Below are 21,892 nucleotides of genomic sequence, written 5' to 3'. Positions count from 1 at the left end.
ATAAATTTCGTAGAATCGTTCTAGAAAGATCGGGTCGATTACTTTGAGGAAAGGCTTACGTTAGTCGAAGACGAAGCCAACAGCAGCTCGTTAGATCTGAGAAGTGAGATGAGAAATAGTTAGAGTTTCTCGAGAAACTCTTACTTATATCTTCCCTCTTCGTCTAACCTTAACGTTTAGTACCACTAATCAAAATGATTCATTCGAAACTTACTCTACCACGATTATTCTACATAATTGTTAGAAAGTTATTCATATATTAATTGTAGATATATTATTTTTATCTAATTTATTATTACAATAATATCAATATAAAGTAATAATGGTATTACGTTAATATATGTGGATTTTAAATTTAAATTATTATTTAAATCGTAATTATTGAAACACTACTGTGTTAATTGTAATTTTTTTGTTATTTAGATAATATTCTAAAATTTAGATTTATAAAATTTATATTATTATTTAAATCGGAATTATTGAAACACTATTGTTAATTGTAATTTTTTTGTTATTTAGATATTATTCTAAAATTTGGATTTCGAATTAACAAGATTACTTAGATCACAATTATTGGAACATTATTAATATGTTAATTAATTTTTTGTTATTTAGATAATATTCTAAAATTTATATTTATAAAATTTATATTATTATTTAAATCGTAATTATTGAAACACTATTGTGTTAATTGTGATTTTTTGTTATTTAGATATTATTCTAAAATTTGGATTTCGAATTAACAAGATTACTTAGATCACAATTATTGGAACATTATTAATAAGTTAATTAATTTTTTGTTATTTAGATAATATTCTAAAATTTAGATTTATAAAATTTATACAATTACTTAAATCGTAATTATTGAAATACTATTGTTAATTGTATTTTTTTTGTTAATTAGATATTATTCTAAAATTTAGATTACTAATCTATACTATTACTTAGATCATAATTATTGAAACATTATTAATAAGTTAATTAATTTTTTGTTATTTAGATAATATTCTAAAATTTAGATTTATAAAATTTATATTATTATTTAAATCGTAATTATTGAAACACTATTGTTAATTGTAATTTTTTTGTTATTTAGATATTATTCTAAAATTTGAATTACTAATCTATACTATTTACTTAGATCATAATTATTAAGTTTTTTTTTATAATTATGAAAATTATTGAAAAATCTATGATCTACTTCGTATGAGAAAAAAAAAAGAAAAGGCTTTTACTTTTTCATTAGTGAAAATAATAGAGACTTCTTTAAATGTGATAATTTTTGTTAAAAAACGTTTCACCCTCTGACGTTGAAGAGTTCATTTTCAGAAAGACGAACGAGTTCAACTAAAAACTTATCCTACAGTTATGTTTTTAAGTACCAAATGTCAAGGTCGAGGAAGTACTTAAAAACGGGTCGTGTTAGACTCATCATTCTTCGTTTGATGCTAACGAATGATTTCAAATAAAGAAAATTTTCATGAAATTAAAATTTCATCATTTTAAAAATTACCCGACGATAAATTCATCGGCGCAAAGAAAAAAAAAAGAAACGAACTAAAAGAAATAGACTGGATAATTAAAATCTATCGAAAGAAAGTTATTACAAACATGAATAAATACGAGAATAATATATAAACGAAAATGAAAGAAAGAAAGAAAGAAAGAAAGAGAAAGAGAGAAGGAAACAAATTTATGTATAAATTAATCCGAAAAAAAACAATCATAGAGAAAGAAATCAATAAAGAAAATAAATATGATTCAAATCTCTGAATGTATTTTCTTTACTAACGAACTGCATAAATAAAATTAAAACTAATGATAAATAAAAGAGAAAGAAAGAGAGAGAGAGAGAGAGAGTATACAAATTAATCTTCAAAAGCAATCATAGAGAGAAATTAGTAAATAAAATAAATACAATTCGAATGAAGATTAATTTTTATTGTTCCTGACACATTTTACGCGAATTTACAATCATATTAAAATATTCAATAAGTGAGAGAGAAATAGAGATGGATACATTATAATCCTTCTAAAAGCAATCATAGAAATTATTAAATTAAAATAAATACAATTTCGAGTAAAGATTAATTTATCTTCACTGACCTACTGTAAAAATAAAAAAATATAAAAAAAAGAATAAATAAAACACCTAATCAGTGGAAAAGAATAGAGATATACGTGCGAATTATATAAAAAGCTATTAATAGTAATTAATAAACAAAACTACGACAACAACAACAAAGAAAAAACGTAACATAATAAAAACGAACAATAATTATTTTGTTTAATTTTTGGAACATTCGAACGAAATGTAAAAGAGACAAAAAAATTGACCCGTCTCGAAAGTATCATCCGTGACCGATTTCTGAGAGATTCAAAAGAGTATAGAAAAAAAAACGTACGAAGTAGAGGGAGAGAGAAGAAGAATTTAGAGGGGAAGAGAAGGGAAGGGAAGGGTAGGTAGAAAGAAGAATAAAAAACAAAAACGAAAAAGAAAAAGAAGGAAACACAAAAGGGAAAATATGCAGTTGGAGTGAATCACGAGGATGGGCCGACCGTAGTTCACGAACTTGACCTTCGCCTCACGAGCACCCACAAATACATTGAAATGCACACACACACATATACAGAAACATACAGATAAAGAGACACATATATAGGAGCGAGCCGTTTCTCCCTATTTCGATCGAATCTCCGCACACGTTGGAAATTCCCTTGGAAGAAGGTTAACAGGGCCTCGGTTCCAGCCTACATGTGTTAAACGTATCATAGATTTATATATATGTGTCTATAGGTGTGTGTATGTGTGTGTGTATAGGCGCGCACGCTTATACGTGTCCCTATATATGTAAATTAGAAATTTGTGTGTAGATGGTGTGGTGATTACTCTCGTAATTACTGCATTAAACGAATACGATTTTCATTTTATTTTGAAAGTATTTTTTACCCCATTTATCGTTTTTCTTCTTTTTTATTTTTTATTTTTCTAATCTTCCTTCCTGTTTTTCTTATTACAAAATTTGTCTACTTAGATTACTAATATTGTATTTCTTGCATGTCGAAAGAAGATACACTCAAAGAGTACAATGATATATATATATATGAACAAAAAATTACTGGTAATCTCATGTTTTAAGTCACTAACACTACTACTACTACTAGTTATACTACTACTACTACTATGACGATCACGACGATGACGACGATCGATTAAAACGCGATTCGACGAATCCCCCGCGTGACTCATCTCGATCGTACGAGCAATACTAACACGATCGTACGTTCGTTCGTTCGTTCGTTCTCTTTTTTCTGTTTTCTCTTTCTCGACGCCGATGATGACCTTCGTGGATAAAGGCCATACATCGCAAAGCTACCTGGATGATCATCGGTAATCCGAGAACTACCAGATCACGGTCACCTTCGTGATCACATCATACTACTTCTTTATTTTCTTTTTTATTTCATTCTTTACGCATTTCTATATGCATTTGTCAATTTCATAATTTTATATATCAATTTTAGTGTTATATATAAAAAAAAAAAAAGATTTCTATCTTTATTTCATATATCTCCTTCGTAATCACATAATACTCCTCCTCTTTTTTTTTTTCTAATTTTTTGGGTTTTTTATTATTTCATTCTTTACGCATTTCTATATGCATTTGTCAATTTCATAATTTTATATATCAATTTTATTGTTATATAAAAAAAGCTTCCTAATCTCTATTTTAAATATATATATATATATATTTTTTTTTCTCGTTGTTCTTTTCTATATCCTTTAAATCCCTTTGAATTTGGTCATGGAATGAAATTTTTGAGACAGGCGAATAATTTTATCTTTCAAATTTCGTTGAAATGTTTCCAAACGATATATTACTAACATTTTGTTTTATTTTTATTTTTATTATTATTGTGTACTTTACTTTTCTTTTCTTTTTTATTTTAAAACGATCCATTTATATCCAATTTTTGTATTTTATATTTTTTATATAACATACTTTCTCTTATATTCAAGTTAATCTTAAATAAAATAAATAATCTCATTGTTATATATTTCGTCGACAAAATATAATCAGATTATTCCTTGGTTGATATAATACAAAGGATTTGTTGTCTGTGTATTCTTTTTTACGTTTTTATCTGATTATAATCAGAATTATTTTTTAATTTTGTACCGAGAACAACGTTATCGTTCTTATTATTATATTTTCTCGAACAATACGATCAAAGACAATTTAGTTTGAGAATTGAATTTTCTTTTCTTTCATAATGTTTTTTTTTAATTGTATTTTTTTTTTTTTAAGAACAACCTCACCCCGTTCAGCAATAAGAACATCGCGAGAGCGTGAGCGGCGAAATTTCCGTAGGCCTTGGCCTCGTACAAGCAATGTGGTATTAAACGTTCACTGTGGTATGACTTTGAAATTTCTGATAGATCTGATGTGAGAAAGAGAAGTAGAGAGAGAGAGAGAAAGAAAGAGAGAGCTCTCGGAAACACTGTTCGTATTATTAAGGGATGAATCATGAATTTCACCGGGAATTATGGTAATAACTGTGTTAACAATGTCTCAAGCAAAATCAATTTCATTTTTCAAACTTTCTCTAACGATATCATTATATTTTCTTGATACTGATAAAATCATTTTTACACGATTAAAAATGACGAAAAGTAATCACAAATGTATGGATTCAACGATAGATTATTACAATAATAATGATTTCAAATACTACATAAACAATATATTCTATAAACAAAATACAAATTAAAAGAAATATAATTAATTTCCAAATTTTTAAAACAAAATGATATTATACGTAAGTTACGTTAATAATAAGCAAACATTAATCTTTCTTAAAGAAACAATTATAATATAACTAGGACAAAATTAAAAATTCAAATTTTTAAAACAAGTATACACGAGTATATATAATTTTGTAACTTACGAAAAGAGTTTAACTTGGGGGAGGGAGGGGGGGAAAGAGGGGGATGGGAAGAAAAAAATGTAAAATATTTTACTAAATAATCCTATAAAAGTTTGTACATTAAAGAATTAGCATCTGTCATGAGAAAATATAAAAGGAAGGAAATAAAATGAATATGAAATAAGAAATTATGTTAATACTCGTAAGGATGTTTAATGTAATCCCTCAGTTTCTACGACATTGCTATGCACGGGATAACATACTGTCTGACCAAGCTAACTCGTTACTACTGAAGTAGGGTCAACGTGTGGCTGACTGTAACGCAGTCTCATCACTTGCACTACTCGAGTGCAGCTTCGTCTGACTAGCTGCTGATTCACACCACTCGCCGCAGTGATAATTATATACCGTGTGTCCTTAAAACCTTAAGTATAATGTTTCCCATCATGTCACGGACGAGAAAATCTCATTAACGTTAAAAGTATAAACGTCGAGTATTAAAACAAGTAGAGCACACGTTTGACGATTAAATAAAACGATGTATATATGAACCGTTTCTTATAAAATTGACGTAAATATATTTTTTTAAAGAAAAAAATAATACATAATTCTGATATTTTATTAATAATAATTGGAAAATACGCGTATTTTTGTGAATTTTTGTTAAAAAAAAAAAAAATATGGAAAAACAACACTTTCATAATAAACGGTTCAACGTATCATGTTTTTTTGTTTCTTTCGTAAATATTTAAAAATAGAAACGACAAAAGTTTTTCTATTCGTTCGGTGCTAATTATAACGAAGAAGTAATCGAAAATAATTTGGTAAATAATTTATTTTTCTCTCTCTCTCTCTCTTTCTTTCTTTTTTGCTTTGAAAAGTTAACAGGTAGCATGTTTATCGAACACATTCCAACAATGCTCGTTACTAGTGCAAAGGCATGACATGATTCATATCTAAAATAAAAAAAAGATTGAAAAAAAAAAAAACATATATATATAGAATAAAAAATAATCGTGATCCTGCGAATTAGTAGATAGGATAAGGCCAAGGTAGAATTGATGCCCGTGAAAGGCCGAACTTGGCACGAACATCGAACTTCTCACTGAGAAATCACTGAAGTAATTTAAAACCAACTAGTTCCAGAATATATGATACTAATCGTTAGAATAAAGGGAAACGATGCAAATATATATACCAATAACTCTAGCAATACAAATATATCATCATCGACGTTAAAAATAAATAAAAATAAATAAAGTAGAAGAGACAAAAAATATATATATACCTATATATATATTTGTTTCTTCTTACACAAAATATACGCATTACATACTTACAATATATAATAATACAATACTATAGCATAGGTGGAACGGAAAATCGTATAAATATCACAAAACGGCATGCAAGTTACGACGTTAAAAGGGAAAAAAATCCTTGCTCCAGTGAAAGTACTATAGCAGGGTGCTATTCAAAAATAACACACCTGCATACTATAGCCTTGATCCTGTGCACGCAACTCAAGCCAACCACACATGCACACATATAAAATACGTATACCTATATACCTAAATTCATACATGCATATATAAATAAATACATATATGCATAAATACATAGATACATCATACATACAGTCATAATGTAAGAAACCAGACGCAGGAACGACACACTTACACATATACACATAATGTAAGAAACCAGAGGCAAGAACGAAACATACACAAACATACAAACCATGTAAGAAGTTAGGCGAAGGTACAATACACGTTTTCTTTCTTAAACATACATTGACATACTCACTCACTCACTCTCTCTCTCTCTCTCTCTCTATTTCTCTAGTTCTATAGTTACATAGTAATAGACACGAACCAAGCGACAGCATAATGTTACTAGCGATTTATGGTTGTAGTTAGGAGGGTGTCGTGCGATTTACGATCACGTTTGCATTTCTCCCTGTGTGTATTCTCTCATTTTCACTCTCGTGTTCTCTCTCTCTCTCTCTCTCTCTCTCTTTCTCTCTTTAGGAGAAATAACACATTCGAGTTCCCTTTCGTTTCACCGCAAAATTCGATCATCCTGCAAACTAATCAATATATCGATACTCTCGAAAAATTCGATAGATTTTGTCATAGAGATGAAAAAAAAAAAAGGAATACGATAAAATAAAAACAATAAAGAAGAAAATGAAATACAAAATAAACGCGCAAAATAGAAACAAGTTTATGAAATAATGGGCACATCCCGGGTATATATTTTCTTTTCGCGAGATTTAACGACGACGTAAAATTAAAAAAAAAAAAGGAGAAAAAGAAAAAAGAAAAATAAAAAGAACGAAAGAAGCGTAAACGCGTGTGTCGAGCTCTCGGCAGACAATATTTTGTTCTTAAGCTACGACAAAAATGATTTAAGTGACTGACAACAACGCGTTGCTAATTATCGTTCAGGAAACTTATTCTAATCTTCGTTCTTTCCATTCCTATTTTTATTTAAATTCACGAACAAAATCTATAGGCAAACATTGATTCAGCTAATAAAAATTAAAAAAAAATCTCTTATTTCATTTATTCGTTTCATTCATTCGCAAGCTTGTAAAAATTCCTTTAAATGAACGTATTGAATTCTAAAAGTATGATTTTGGCAACTAAAATACATTTGAGTTTCGCAAAAACTTTCTGCTAAACTTAACAACAAATTCCTGGTACGCGCATCTCGATCGAAAATTAATTCCAAACTAGTTTTGACAACATTACATATATAGTAGGTTTGTGAGTTTATAATATAGTTAAAGAAAAGATAGTACATAATCTGTATTCAGGGTCGCGAAAATATTTGATCGGATAAAAGAGAGGATTAACCAAATGGAAAAGTTTCAAACACTCTCCTCTAAATGATATAAAATTTGCAAAATATAAATCATACGATAATATATATATATATAAATATATAATATTAACAATGTTAATATAATTTTACATTAAAAAAAAAAAGAAAAAGAGAATAAATTGCAATTGATAAAAATACGAATATTATTAAAGATCCGTATCGTATAAAAAGTTGATGATTCCAAAGCAAATGATTTTCAAACGACCGCTATGTAAATGTGACTAGGGTAAGCTAAGATAAATAGTCCCTAGGAAATTGAAGCTAGGGAAATTTGAAGAATCAAGGGGAATACTCCTGTGACGATAACCGAGTTACTAACACTCGGCTTTGCATTTCTGCGAGATGATACCTGAAGGAGAGTATCACACACACATACACACACACACACATTTTCTCTCTCTCTCTCTTTGTTATATTAAGAACAAGAAAAAGAAAAAGAGAGAGAGAGAGAGGGAGAGAGAAAGAAAAAAGAGAGAGTTTATCCTCTCTACGACTCCTGCGCGTCTATGTTCCTGAAGAAGAAAAAGGGGTGGTAGATGGAAGTAGAGAGGGAAGTAGTATAGCTAAAGAGAGAGAGAGAGAGGGAGAGAGAGAGGAATAGGGGTTGAAAAGGGGGAGGTGGTGAGGAGGAGGCTGAACCATAAAAGTAGGGCAGTAGTGCGGTAGAGCAATCAATAGAGGCTGAATCATGGCGGAGAGGAGGGAAGTAGGACGAGGGATAGGTAAAGAAAGAAAGAGAAAGAGAGAGAGAGAGAGAGGGAAGAGGAAAAGAGGATGGTAAAAGCCGTCGTGGAAATTCGGGCTTGAGGGTAGAACATCTAAAAAGTCGGATGACAAAGTGAATAAGAAAGAGATGGAAACAGAAGGGTGGGAGAGGAGTAGGAGGAGGAGGAGGGGTTGGGTATGCGTTCCTTCAAAAACTCGTATCGATCGAGAAGACAATCAAACTACTTTCCCTAGTAGATATTTCTTCTTTCTCTTTCGATTCTTGGATTTCTATTGGAGATTTAAGAAAAATTAAAAAAAAAAAGAAAAAAACACAAAAAAATAAAAGCCTGCGCACGCGTTTACAAATATATTTTTGCAATATATGATTTTTTAATTGAATTTTATTCGGATCTATGATGATTTTATATGTTTTTTGTAATAATAATAATAATAATTATAATAATAATAATAATAATAAAGCTCAACGATTATATAGATTTGTTCTAATACCTATTGTTTTATTTATTTATGAAGATTCATCGTATGAAATGAATTATCAATATTAAATTGAACGATATTATTGTTTAATTTAATGTTTAATATTGTTAAATATTATTTCAAAAAGAAAAATAATAAAAGAAGCGTGTTAGTGTATTTGCAATATCTAACATAAACTAATCGTTTAAAGATAATAAGTTGATAGTTTAAGTTGTATAAGTTAAGCAAGTAATTATGATCCGCAAGGACAAGCTTGAAGTAAGCTTAGGCAGCTGTTTTCTTTCGTCTAATAATAAATGGAAGTAAATCTAGATAGTGTGTCTCCGCGATGATATAAACGAGGAGAAGAAACGTATTTGTACGATCGATGAATGAAAAAAAAAATTGTTTTTTTTTCTTTCTAATAAAAAAAGGAGAAACCAACGAGATAACAAAATAATCTTATTCGTATACGGTTTATACTCAAAGTCATTCGTGACGATCCTAATTTCGGAAATTTATCGATTCAATGGCGGACAATACCAATTCCAAAATGGTTCCGTCAAATCTTTGATCGGATAAAATCTTCGATAAGCTACACGCAACTCCTTCCTACAATGTTTTAGCTAAAATTAGACGATTTTCAACCGGTCGATCAATTTCAACATCTTACCTTCAAGGTAATGAAAATACGAAAAATGATAAATAAATGAATGTTCCTATCTATCCTCTTATTTATTTCTATCTCTCTCTTTCTCTCTATGTTCTTCTGTATTTTAATTGTATCGGTAATTACGACAGTTGAATAAATCAATAAGTTAAAGGAAATTAAACTACGTCATTTAATTTACATCGAAATTATTTATATCATAAAATAAATCATGAAATAATATTATGCGTTATTTAATTCATTGATTAATCCAAATGTCTCAATTATCCGGTACCTATTCTAAAATGTGTATACCACAATCATTTGGATAATATAAAATACATAGCAAAAGTAGAAAAAAATGAACAAAAAGACAAAGAATTTAACAAACAATTTATCGAACTTATTTCCTATCGAAAATGTCAAACGTTTATGCTTATCGTATGAAAGGTTTTTGCAGAGGAGAACATATATATATATATTCCTATAATATTTAAATAAATTTCTTTGAATTTCTCTCACGCTCTGGCGGAAATAAAAATGAAATGGAAAAAAGAAATTTAAAAAATAAAAAAAATAATTAAAAAATAAAACCAAAAGAGACAAAAGAAGAACGAGCGCAAATAGGTATTCAACGTAATCCAAGCGGAAATAAGATGTAAATCCGCGGCACGTAACGAAGCACGAAAGCATCGAAAATACGGGCACCTATAAATATTACGAGCGTCCATTGCTCGTTTTCTCTTTAGTCGAGAATAGAGACGAATTAAAAGTTGAACGTGTGGCCATCGGACGTAGATTTTAGAGGATAAAATGAAATCTACTAACTGGATGCTCGAGAGAGAGAGAAAGAAAGCACGTTGACCGTATATTTTTTTATATATACATACATGTGTATGTGTGTACTTGTATATATGCGTTCTTTAATAAAAATACATTGAATGTAATATGTATATAAGACATTAATATATATATATATGTACGTATGTGTATATATATATATATATAAATATATATAAATTTATTTACATAAGTATATGTGTATGTATGTATGTATGACATATTTATTATGTATCTGTCACGCACGATCAACGCGTGTTATACGCGAAATAATTCGTGAAGTCACGCGCCGTGTTCTTCTAGGTTATGATCGATCGTTACAATTTGTTCGACGATGGAAACAAAGAAATGCGAGTTGAATATAAAACATATATGTATATATGGAATATTTTGATCGCCATAATGATACCCAAGGCATCGTTCGAATGTATCAACATACTCGCGCACATTCGAATTCTTCGTCAAACAAGATTTACATAAAATTTGTAAGAGAGACACCTAGTGGACTCCGTAAAGCATTTCTTTCTCTCTTTCCTAATCTATACATCCTCTCTTTCTTTCTTTCTTCCTTTATTTCATTTCGTTCTTTAATTGTGTGGTATATAATCGAAGGAACGTAAGATAGAAAAAAAAAAACAATCGCTTGCTCGATTCAATACAGCAATAACGATGGCGTATAACCCCGCGTTAAAAATGTAAATTAATTGTCATAAGTATGAAATGATTTTTCTATCGTTAGAAAAGTACTCACCCGATTTCTAAATATACCCACACCACAACTCCACCATTTCACCGATTTTCACCGCACTCCCGGCCATGTATATTGTTGTCCTTTGCGATTTTTTGTTTTTTCCTTTTTAAACACACTACCTACTCGTGGCTCTATCTATTGTTAAATGCGCTCGATTGATAACTCAGATATCAGATGGCGATGAAGACAAGATCGGCTGACGATGGCGCCACCTTTAGCGCTCTTCTCAAAATTGCGGGAAAATTCAAATTTTTTCACAATTTGTTATCAATTCATCTTCGATGATAGTTTTACGCGCGATTTCCACTACTATTTATTATCTTTAACAAATTAATATTGCGGAAGTGTTAGGTTTGTTATTTTCCTGTTTGTTTTTTCATCTCTCTCTCTCTCTCCCCCTCTCTCTTTCTTTCTTTCTTTTTCTTTTTTTTATAAAGAACATAAGATTATTTATTGGGTATCAAGTTTTACAAATATTATCACACACTTGTTATGAATGTTTTCATTAGGGGTGGTTGTCTTAAGATATATCGTACAAATATAATAATTATATTTAATAATGGCTATATATTATATATATATATAATATATATAATATATATAATATATATATAAATACTTAATTACCTTATGAAGTGGCAATGCCCCTTACCAACGTATGTATGTACATTCATATAAACGAAATAAAATAAAATAAAATAAAATAAAATAAAATACAATAAAATACAATTCGTCTTGATTAACATAAAACGACATGAAATACTATTTATCGTTCAATCTATCGTTAAAAACATAAAATACAATGATAATCACGAATTAAAATGGCGAAGGATAGAGCGACCGATTCCTAACTATTTCACAAATATATATTCGCTTACAATCAGACTCGATGCAATTAGCTTATTACACGTGAAAGAATCAATAAATAATATTATAATTTAAATATATATATATATATATATAGAAATAAATATACATATATAAAAATATATATATATATATTGTATATATATTATATATACATATATATAAAACTATACTAATTATACTTTTGTGGTAAAATATTTTCAAAGGCTTTCCATAGGCCCTGCATTTAATAATGCTTCATTTTTTTCTTAACGACTCAATAGTTACAATTTTCATATATATATATATATTATATATATATGTATGTATGTATGTATGTATGTATGTTGTATGCGTATATACGTATGTATGCATGTATGTATACTTAATGTACAAGTCATTCTCTTTATCGATATATAGCTTACGCACATTTCGCTCGTTATCGACCGTAAAAGCACTTTTAATCGCTCTATCTTCAAACAATTTCAAAATCTATTGGAAAAAAAATGAGACATTAGCCACGCTCGTGGAAACTTAAAAAAGAAAAAGAAATATATATATATATATATATATATATATATATATATATATATATACGTATATATAGAGATAAATATATAATCGTCCTTCATGGTAGAAATATCTTTGAAAATGTAAAGCTTTTACGATCGAATTTTTTGCTCATTTTTTTTCACGTTGTTATTGATTTTCTTTTCTTTACATATATATACGTAAAACATAACATGATACTCAAAACGGTTAAATGCAACGGTGAAAATCTATGAGCTGCCATTTATATTGAGTATGAAGTTTTGAGATCATGAATAAGGAGTTTCAAATGTATGCTATATGTAACATATATATATATATATACACATATATATGTATATATAATATCAAGGCGAGCTAATCATGATCGAACATATAGTAAACTTAAATTGAAAATATATTAGTTCGAAATATAATTTGCAAACTTGCAAATAGTGGCAATAATTAATTAATATCGCATACGTGACAGTAAATACTTCCTTTTAATTAAGTAATATTGATGCTTATGTACTTACAATTAGGCGGCAAAATTGTCATTGTTTTGTTTTTTTTCTTTTTCTTTACGATCGCATGTATATACGATAAGTTCAATTACAAGTCTCTTAAAAGAGTTGTCTCCTTTTTTAGCTGCGTATAACTTTCAAAGGGTTAGATATTTTGTTTATTGAAACTTCTTCATTATTGTGTCTCATCTTTTTTTTGTTATTCTACATCGGGAATATTTTCGTAAGCGCCATCATCACTTCTTCCTTTCTTTCATTTCTTTTTGTTCTATTTTCTTTCTTTCTTTCTTTCTTTCATTTTTTTTTGTACAATATTTCTCTTCTCTCGTGTGTATTTAAGAAAATACAAAAGTGCATACAAAAGTTGGACGTAGATAAATTCGAAATTCCTAAAAGCGTCTTTATTTCGCTGCATTATGAGAGTTCGTTATTATTTATTATCATTACTATTATTATTATTATTATTATTATTGATTATTATTATTATTGTTATTATTATTTTACTACCCTGCACTCTCTAAAATTTCTTCTTTTTTGCTTCCTTTCAAAAATTGTAGTCTCGACTTTATTTTACGCAAATTTTTCTTATCAAGCAAATCCTTAGTCATTGGAAGTGAGGGGGGATTGATGATGATCAATATCCTTATGTATCTTAAAGAATATGTATGAATAAATCTCTGAAGATCTATTTTTTATCTAATATTGAAAAATGTATCTCAACGATTCTCGACATAGATTAGAATTTGACAAATATTATATGAGAGCCTTATTATGGATATGAGAAAATGCGTAATAGAAAATAAGAATGAAAAACAGGATGTGACAAAAAAAAAAGGAAGAAAAAAAAGATAAAAAGAATTTTGACTATCAATTTGCGCGCGTATCATCTCTCGTTTTTATATTATTAATAAATCTCTGGAACAAAGTACATCGAATTCTTATATTATTTTTGATAACAATTCTGTGTGGTAATACTTTAGGATGAGGTCATCCCATAAAAAAGAAAAAAGAAAAAAGAAAGAAAACTTATTGAATTTTTGTTCACTGATTGATTAGAAGAAGAGAAATTACATCATCTGATTTAAACAAGAGATTAAACTATCATACATAAACTTGACAATATATATATTTATATATATTTGATCTCGTAAAAATCATTTATGTTCTCTTATAGCCTATGGATATTATAATTCTAAAATAACTTATCCCCCAATGAGATCGCGATATTAAATTCTTCTTTTCTATTATCTAACGAATGCGATGTGAAAAAGAACATACATAACATTTTTGTTTTTAACCGTTTGAGCATCAGACTGCACAAGGTCACGTTTCTTCTATTCAATGTTTAAAAATGCCAGTGCATCCATCAGACTGTAATCGAAAGTAATTGCACAAATACATATTTTCTTCTAATATAACAAAATGTTATCGAATTACTCAACATTTTTCAACCGAATTTTTGTAAAGGCCCATGACGCTCAAAACGGTTAAATGCAAGTAAAAATCTATAATGAGCTGCCATTTATATTGAGTATGAAGTTGTTGAGATCATGAATAAGGAGTTTCAAATGTATGCTATTTGTATGCCATTTTTACAAAATGCATAAATCAATGATTATCAATGGGAGAGAGTACGCAAGTATTTATATATAAATACTTTTATCATTTATACAATATTTGAGCCAGAATGATTATGAAAGTTTTGTAAGTCATAAGATCTTTCATTTTTAATCAAAATTATTCATTGTGATTTATTACACAATTGTTTATTTATTATGACAAACATTAAAAAGTATATAATAAACATAATAAATGTATATTTATTCTTAGTTACAGCAAAATTTGAAGAACGACGCGTAAAGAAAAAAAAAATATTTATTAATATCTCTAATAACTTAGAACACTTTTACAATCGCCAGCTCAATTATAATCTAAAAGTCTGAGCTTAGATAATACGAACTTCCTTTCTTTCTTTTTTTTTCTTTTTTTGTGCATTTTCTACCGCTGCACGCAAAAAACATGCGTGGTTACTACGACGATCGAGTAAAAAACGGTATGTAAATTTTAGCAAATGCGAGCGGGATTAGGCAGTAGGATAGCAAAATGAAAAAATATTTTCATTTTCATTTTACACTTTGTTAATTATTTAATTTATACGATCCAAAAGATCCGCGCATTTATGCGTACCGTGTCGTTGCAAGAATGAGAGTTTACGGCAGTTTAGTAATTATTACAAACAAACAAAAATATTATGACAAAAATGATGTCTGTTAAATTATAGCGTTTATGTTTTTCCTTTCTTTTCTCTTTTATCTTTTTTTTTCTTTTCTTTTCATTTCATTTCACTTTCAAGTGAAACAATTGTTTGTATTGAAACATTACAAAAAAGATAATCAATCTAAATATTTAGATCAATATTTCAATTTGAATGCCTATAATACCTCTCGTTTCTCTTCATCCCACCATACGATTCAATTGAATTATTGTACTTTAACTTTCATATGTCTTATAAACAAATAAGAACCCTTACGCGGTAATAAGGTTCTAATTATATTTATATTACTATATATATGCTACGTCCTTATCCGCATGAGCACAAGATAGAATTCTCTAAAGGTTACCAAACCCCCCCCCCTACCCTATCCTCCCTCGAATTCAATGAATCGTTCGTAGATTTTCACGTGGGCACTTTAATATTATAACACACAACACTGAAATGCTTACGTCCTTAATAAATGCACTGCACGACAGTGTTGGAATACATTGGCAAGTACGAACTTCGAGTTTCACTCAAAAAAAAATATGGGAGAAAAAAATGAACAAACAAAAAGAAAAAGAAAACAATGCTAGTACAGGAGAGACAACAAAAATTGTCGACTAGGAAAATAATTATTTAATAATTCATATAACTTATCATTGTGTGGGATAAGCATATTAATTGCCCAATTAAGCAACTGTTATTCACGTCGTTCATCGACGTTCGTCAATTATACATGTATGCATGTATGTATGTGCATACTAAGGAAATTATTTAAGAAAAAAAAAATAAATAAAATAAAAATAAATTAAATACACAAGAGAAACCTCCGATATAAAGTCACAACGTAACGCAATCATCATTGTAAGTTGACCTCTCGAGTACTAACATTGATAATGCGTTGTCACATACTGTTTATCCAATTTGGATGGCACACAAAATTTAGGAACCTGCTATTACTTAGCATTCAAATTCAGATGCTGTTATCGCGTTTAGATCTTTCATTAGACCCTCTAAATTAGCCATCTCTTGATTCAATTCTTCTGTGCTATACGAAGGCTGTAAAAGTAAAAAATTAAAAAACAAAAATAAATAAATAAATAAAATAAAAATATATGCAATAAATATCTAATGACATTGTTGAATACAATTAAATGATTATTTTTAATTTTACCTTCAATCGTTCTACTTCTTCTGAAGTATGTGTTGGATTTGAAACCGAAGCTAATCGGTTCTTTGCTAATTGTGACGTAGAGCCTTGAGGTTTTTTGTATGGACTACCAGACATCGTTGGTCTTACCGTTACTTGCGACACTACACATGATGATAAAATGTTTAAAAAAAAAAAAAGAAGAAGAAAAAAATTTATATAGATAAAAATTAAATATTATTTTATACTGAAACCCACCTCCGTGTTTCTGCTGTGCTGGGGTAGAAGGTGCAGATTGTGGAGGAGGTGCTGGTACACTAAAGCTTTTCAAAGGATGTCCTTGAAGTCTTTTACTAGTACTACTATCTAACGCTGTAGCACTACTAGTAGGTTGGCTACCACTACCATAGTGACTGGAAGCATACTGACTACTTCCACTGTATGACTGTCCACTTTGGCTATATGGTAACTAAACAAATATTTCTCATTGCATAATATAGTAAATAATTATTCTAAAAATATGAAATTTTCTTAATGAGAACTTCTCTTACTTGACTTTGTAGAGGTTCGTATGAACTTGGCAGGTTACAAGAATCTGGACTAGATTCCGGTGTTGGTTCTAACGTGATGTGCGCTCGACTTAAACTGTATTGTGCCACGGTACGTGGATAATTTTGTCTCACAGACGGAGCATCCGTACACGTACTGTGGATTGTTGGTTGTGACAAACTGCTATTGACGATTGGCGTTGCAGTTGCTATAGCTGGAAAAAATTAGAGGATCACTGTCCATAATAAGATAAACGAAGGACATGTTGGTAAAAACAAAATATGACATTAGAAAAGGGGTAAGTTTCAAATGTTCTAAAAGAATTCTCATGGAGATGTATGTAGAGGTGTAGCTGAGAAGCTACTTACGCTGATGTACGGGTGCACTGTCGACAGGAAGTGTTATGAGTTTAGGTTTGTGGCTTCCCCGACTGTGCTGTCTGCTCAGGGTAGAGCACTTCTCGTCAGTGTTACCTAACATCGATTAAATGAAACAAAACCAAATGGCAAAATCAGAATAACGATAAAAAACAAACATACTGGTGTGTTAACTTTAAAATAAAACAAATAAACAAAGATATATGTTCTTAATAAAACAAAAAAATGTATACAAAATCGCGTATTTTTCTATGTGAAAATCATATTTTACCCGTCCAATATATGTCATTTAAAGAACACATAGTTCCTCGTAAAATATATTTGTTTGGACAGTGTGCTACAACCTGTTGCAATGTTCTATATATTCTCGATTCAATCTAAAACTCACCCATATAACTGGGAACATATGTGCGCTTATCCAACGAGCTGGAATTTCCGTGCACATTATCTTGAGTATATTCTTGATTTCCTGATCTTGGCAAGGTATTACTAGCAACACCGCTAGTAGACGCCTCGCCATTGATAGAAGATTTTTCAAGAGCTTTGAGTTCCATTTGATCATGATGAATCCATAAGTCTGGTGGTTTAATATTAGTTTTTGGATTCACATCTTTCATGTATCTGTATATGATAAATATAACGATTAGTTATTATTCTCAGCGTTATAGCACGATTGAAAAATAATTAATAATGATTAATGACAATGAATGTTACCCTTTTTTCCGATCCGGTGAATCCGGATTTCGTTTACAGCACATTACAACAACGACGACCGCTATGCCGGTAATAAGAACGACTGAACAACCTACTATAATGTAGATCAGTATATTGGAAAGACCACGGCCATCTGCAAAATTATATTCATACGTTTATTTTATATTCAATTTATAATCAATTTTCTACATGGGGAAATAAATATGTTTCCAACGAATCTAAATAATAATTTCGATAAGAGGCGTAAATTTTTCATCTTTAATTTAAATCAATATAAATTAGTGTGATATTTATTATTTATTCCACGATATCTTTACTTAATAAAATGAATTAAAAAAAACAAGTAACGGTATCAATCAAAAATCACATTCAAATAACATGCAACATCACGAAAAAATAAGCAAAGGAAGCTTTTTACGAGATTTTTTTAAAGAGATTACAATGTCTTACCTCGAACATGCAATTCATCATAGATATGAATGCCATTGCCTAGCACGGAACAAATTTAAAACACCATAAGTAATACATTGCCTTTGTACGAACAACATGACATACTAATACAAAAATAAATAAATAAATAAATAATAATAACAGTTATAAACCAATCGAAAAAAAATAATTGTAAGGTAATAATTCAATATCACTTTAAATACGACATATAAATACTGATGTTCAAGACCATTTCTCAGTTAATATAATATCACTGGTAAGATTTATGCTTAACAATACATTAAATGATTTTACTTACACAGACCATTGATGGTATCGGGTTGTTCGGAAAGTAATTTTGTTTTTCGTTTGATTTTTCAAGTAGGTTTTTTTTTTAAGGATCACATCAGAAATAGAAAATCAAAGACAACATTTTCGTCATATTTTGTTTCAACTGAATTAAATTTTATTTTAAATATGAAATAATCGTCTCTTATTTTATATTTAAAAAAAAAAAGAAAAAAAAAACTAAATAACTATCCGAACAACCTAACATTTGATCCAACCAATGGAGATAAAATCTTACTTTGTGGAGTTTTAAAAGAAACTGTTGCCGAAAATGGTCCATATCCTTTGGAGTTACGAGACTTAATCTTGAAATAATATGTTGTACTTGGTTGTAACATTTTGATTACAAATTCTGTCTTATCACCAATAACACCTTCGAATAACCAATCACGATCCCATTTATTGTAATCCGTAGAATAAGAAATGAGGTATCCTGATAAAAAAAAAATATTTTGTTAATATCTTCGATTACATGATTTATCAAATTAATAATTAAATATTAAATATTAACCAGTGATTGGGCCATTTGGCTGTTTCGGTGGTTGCCATCGTAGAATAACTGAAGTTGGTCGATCTTCAACACTATGAACGCTTAAATCTCTCGGTGGAGAACCTGGTGCAGCTTCTTGAGTTTGATTTAATACTACCATACTCCATGGTGATTCTCTTTTTCCCTATAAAGAGACGATTAAATATGACAATAACATATACAAATTTGTCCTATTTTTTTTTAACTTTGGTAAGTTATCTAAGATCAATTTATATACCTTGATAACTTTAACAGTGAATTCGTATTGTGTATTAGGCTTTAAATCATTTATCATACAATTTAAATCGGTTGCGTTAAAATACTTGTAACGGGGATTGCTGCTATGGTGATAAGACGTGTAACGTACGACGTAATAACGATTATCTGTTACATACTGCAAATGATAACAAATTTTAATGAGTGAGTTATAATTAATTTATCGCAAAATAAAATTGTATATTATATATTAATATAATTAAACATACTTGACTTTTTGGTAAAGTTGTATCAGTCCAATAGAGTACAACAGTAGCAGCTGATAAAACGATTGCTTTAAGACCAACCGGTGGTATTAAAGGCACAACATATTCGGATACAGAACGTTCTGTAGTTCTTACGTTTGCATATGCTGGCTGCCCTTCACCAGCTTCATTTGTTGCTCTTATAGAAATAACGTATTCCGTTGTTGGTTCTAATATTTCAAAATGGTAAATTAATATTAGTAAAAAAAAAGATTATATTTGGACTTTTCTTTTTAATTTATAAATATAAGGACGTTCGATAACTGGTCGTATAAACGAGCAAGGGATGGTTCTATGAAAAAATAATTTGTTCATACAATGTTTTGTTTATAATAAAAATTATCTTACAAAATTTCTCGAATATGCGTGTAACACTTGGATGAAAAGGATAACAAAAAAATATATACCTAAAGTTTCGATAGTAAAAAATCGTTGTTTTCCATCAAGAATTTGATCCTCAACATCGGGATATCCTTTACCCCAACCAATTCTATATCCTCTAACTTTAATACTCTGATCTTTCGGCGGGTTCCACCAAATCGATATAGAATCGGCCATAGGTTTTGCTATGAAAAATATAAATAATAAAGTATTAAAATTAATATATATGTCTGTAGAAAAAAAAATGTGAATAATAAAATGAAGTAATTACTTCTTATGTTACTAGGAGCACCCGGTACATTAGTCTCGTCTAGATCATTCTCATATGTTTCTATAGTCATCCATTCGGTCCAAGGTCCAGTTCCATTAACATTTAAGGCACTCATTCGAACTTGATATATGACATGCTTTTCGAGGCCAGTAATCACGTACAAACGTTGATTTCCTTCGGTTGTAACTGAATTTGGTGAAAAACGGCGATCGTGTCGGCGATAACGAATTTTATAACCGGTGATAATCCCATTTTGACCATCCAACGGTGGTTCCCATCTTATGATAATACTCTAGAGTATACACACACACATATATATATATACATATATATATAATTATACATTACTTTGTAATCATTATAATAATTAGTATAAAATGCATACAGTTGAACTAGCTGCCTCTAATGTAACATTATGAGGTGGTTGTGAAGGTTGAGCACTGTGTGTTCGTACTAGAATTTCTCTAGTGTATGCACCAGGACCATTTTCATTGACAGCTTGAATTCTAATACTGTATTCTGTATAAGGCACGAGATCTACCAATTCGTACGTTGTACTTGTAGTTTCACGTGTTCTTTCCTCGACATCTCCCTTCAAAATGAAACGATAGAAACAAATTTTATATTACAATATAATTTCTATTAGATAGAAAAAAATAAAAACAATATTAATGATATTTATATTACCTCTGTATATGTGATAATATATTTAGAAATACGTCCATTAATAACTTGCGGTTCGTCCCACGATAAAACAATGATTGTAGCGCTATTAGCGTGGCCTTCTAAATTTATCGGTGGTCCTGGGACATTTGCCTGTTAAATTAAATTCAATAGAAATATATATACGGAGAAATGTTAACACGTTTTGATGCCGCTGCGTGGGTCGAATATATCCCACTCAGAAATTTTCGTTATCCATTTGTAAACCGCACACCAACGAAAAATCCTTACACCAAAACGTGTTAAATTATGTATTAATACATATACCATTATAAGAAACTAAAATTACTCTAAAAAAATAAAAGAGAAAAGAAAAAATAATTTACCTCAGACTGAGTGGTTACTCGTAATACTTCACTCGAAGCACCAACTCCTCTCGAGTTTTGGGCAACTATTCGAAACTGATAAGTCATACTAGGTTGTAAGCCTGATATCATTGCCTCTAATTTTTGTTGAGTGTTGATACTACGTTCTCTATCGGCATTTAATAATAATATCGGCA

General features: G+C 29.5%; 2 protein-coding genes across 8 annotated transcripts in view; both read right to left on the bottom strand.

The window, feature by feature from the left end:
* Window positions 1-11,571, bottom strand: part of LOC122521053 (R3H domain-containing protein 1-like) — a 54,378-nt gene extending 42,807 nt beyond the window's left edge. The window contains exon 1 of one of the 2 annotated variants that reach the window (XM_043641462.1): window positions 11,244-11,571. The gene's annotated coding sequence lies outside the window, so the exon portion shown is untranslated. The remainder of the gene's footprint in view (window positions 1-11,243) is intronic. The other variant, XM_043641474.1, reaches the window with a different exon arrangement.
* Window positions 11,572-13,101: 1,530 nt separating this feature from the next.
* LOC122521047 (neogenin) overlaps window positions 13,102-21,892 on the bottom strand; it is a 31,807-nt gene continuing 23,016 nt past the window's right edge. For 3 of the 6 annotated variants that reach the window (XM_043641443.1, XM_043641439.1, XM_043641444.1), the window contains 17 exons: window positions 21,717-21,864; window positions 21,355-21,483; window positions 21,053-21,259; window positions 20,668-20,959; window positions 20,423-20,581; window positions 19,980-20,185; window positions 19,733-19,888; window positions 19,477-19,639; window positions 19,204-19,398; window positions 18,639-18,677; window positions 18,189-18,321; window positions 17,863-18,095; window positions 17,466-17,570; window positions 17,100-17,311; window positions 16,807-17,017; window positions 16,573-16,712; window positions 13,102-16,457 (listed from right to left, as the gene is read on the bottom strand). In XM_043641443.1, coding sequence (XP_043497378.1) covers window positions 16,359-16,457; window positions 16,573-16,712; window positions 16,807-17,017; window positions 17,100-17,311; window positions 17,466-17,570; window positions 17,863-18,095; window positions 18,189-18,321; window positions 18,639-18,677; window positions 19,204-19,398; window positions 19,477-19,639; window positions 19,733-19,888; window positions 19,980-20,185; window positions 20,423-20,581; window positions 20,668-20,959; window positions 21,053-21,259; window positions 21,355-21,483; window positions 21,717-21,864 — 2,827 coding nt within the window. In that variant the 3' untranslated portion in view covers window positions 13,102-16,358. The remainder of the gene's footprint in view (window positions 16,458-16,572; window positions 16,713-16,806; window positions 17,018-17,099; window positions 17,312-17,465; window positions 17,571-17,862; window positions 18,096-18,188; window positions 18,322-18,638; window positions 18,678-19,203; window positions 19,399-19,476; window positions 19,640-19,732; window positions 19,889-19,979; window positions 20,186-20,422; window positions 20,582-20,667; window positions 20,960-21,052; window positions 21,260-21,354; window positions 21,484-21,716; window positions 21,865-21,892) is intronic. The other 3 variants (XM_043641440.1, XM_043641441.1, XM_043641442.1) reach the window with 3 other exon arrangements.

This window comes from Polistes fuscatus, unplaced genomic scaffold (assembly GCF_010416935.1).
Source record: "Polistes fuscatus isolate 324 unplaced genomic scaffold, CU_Pfus_HIC Scaffold4, whole genome shotgun sequence".
NCBI classification, from domain to species: domain Eukaryota; kingdom Metazoa; phylum Arthropoda; class Insecta; order Hymenoptera; family Vespidae; genus Polistes; species Polistes fuscatus.
Note: the sequence above shows the minus strand (reverse complement) of the source record. Positions and strands in the feature narration are given on the sequence as shown.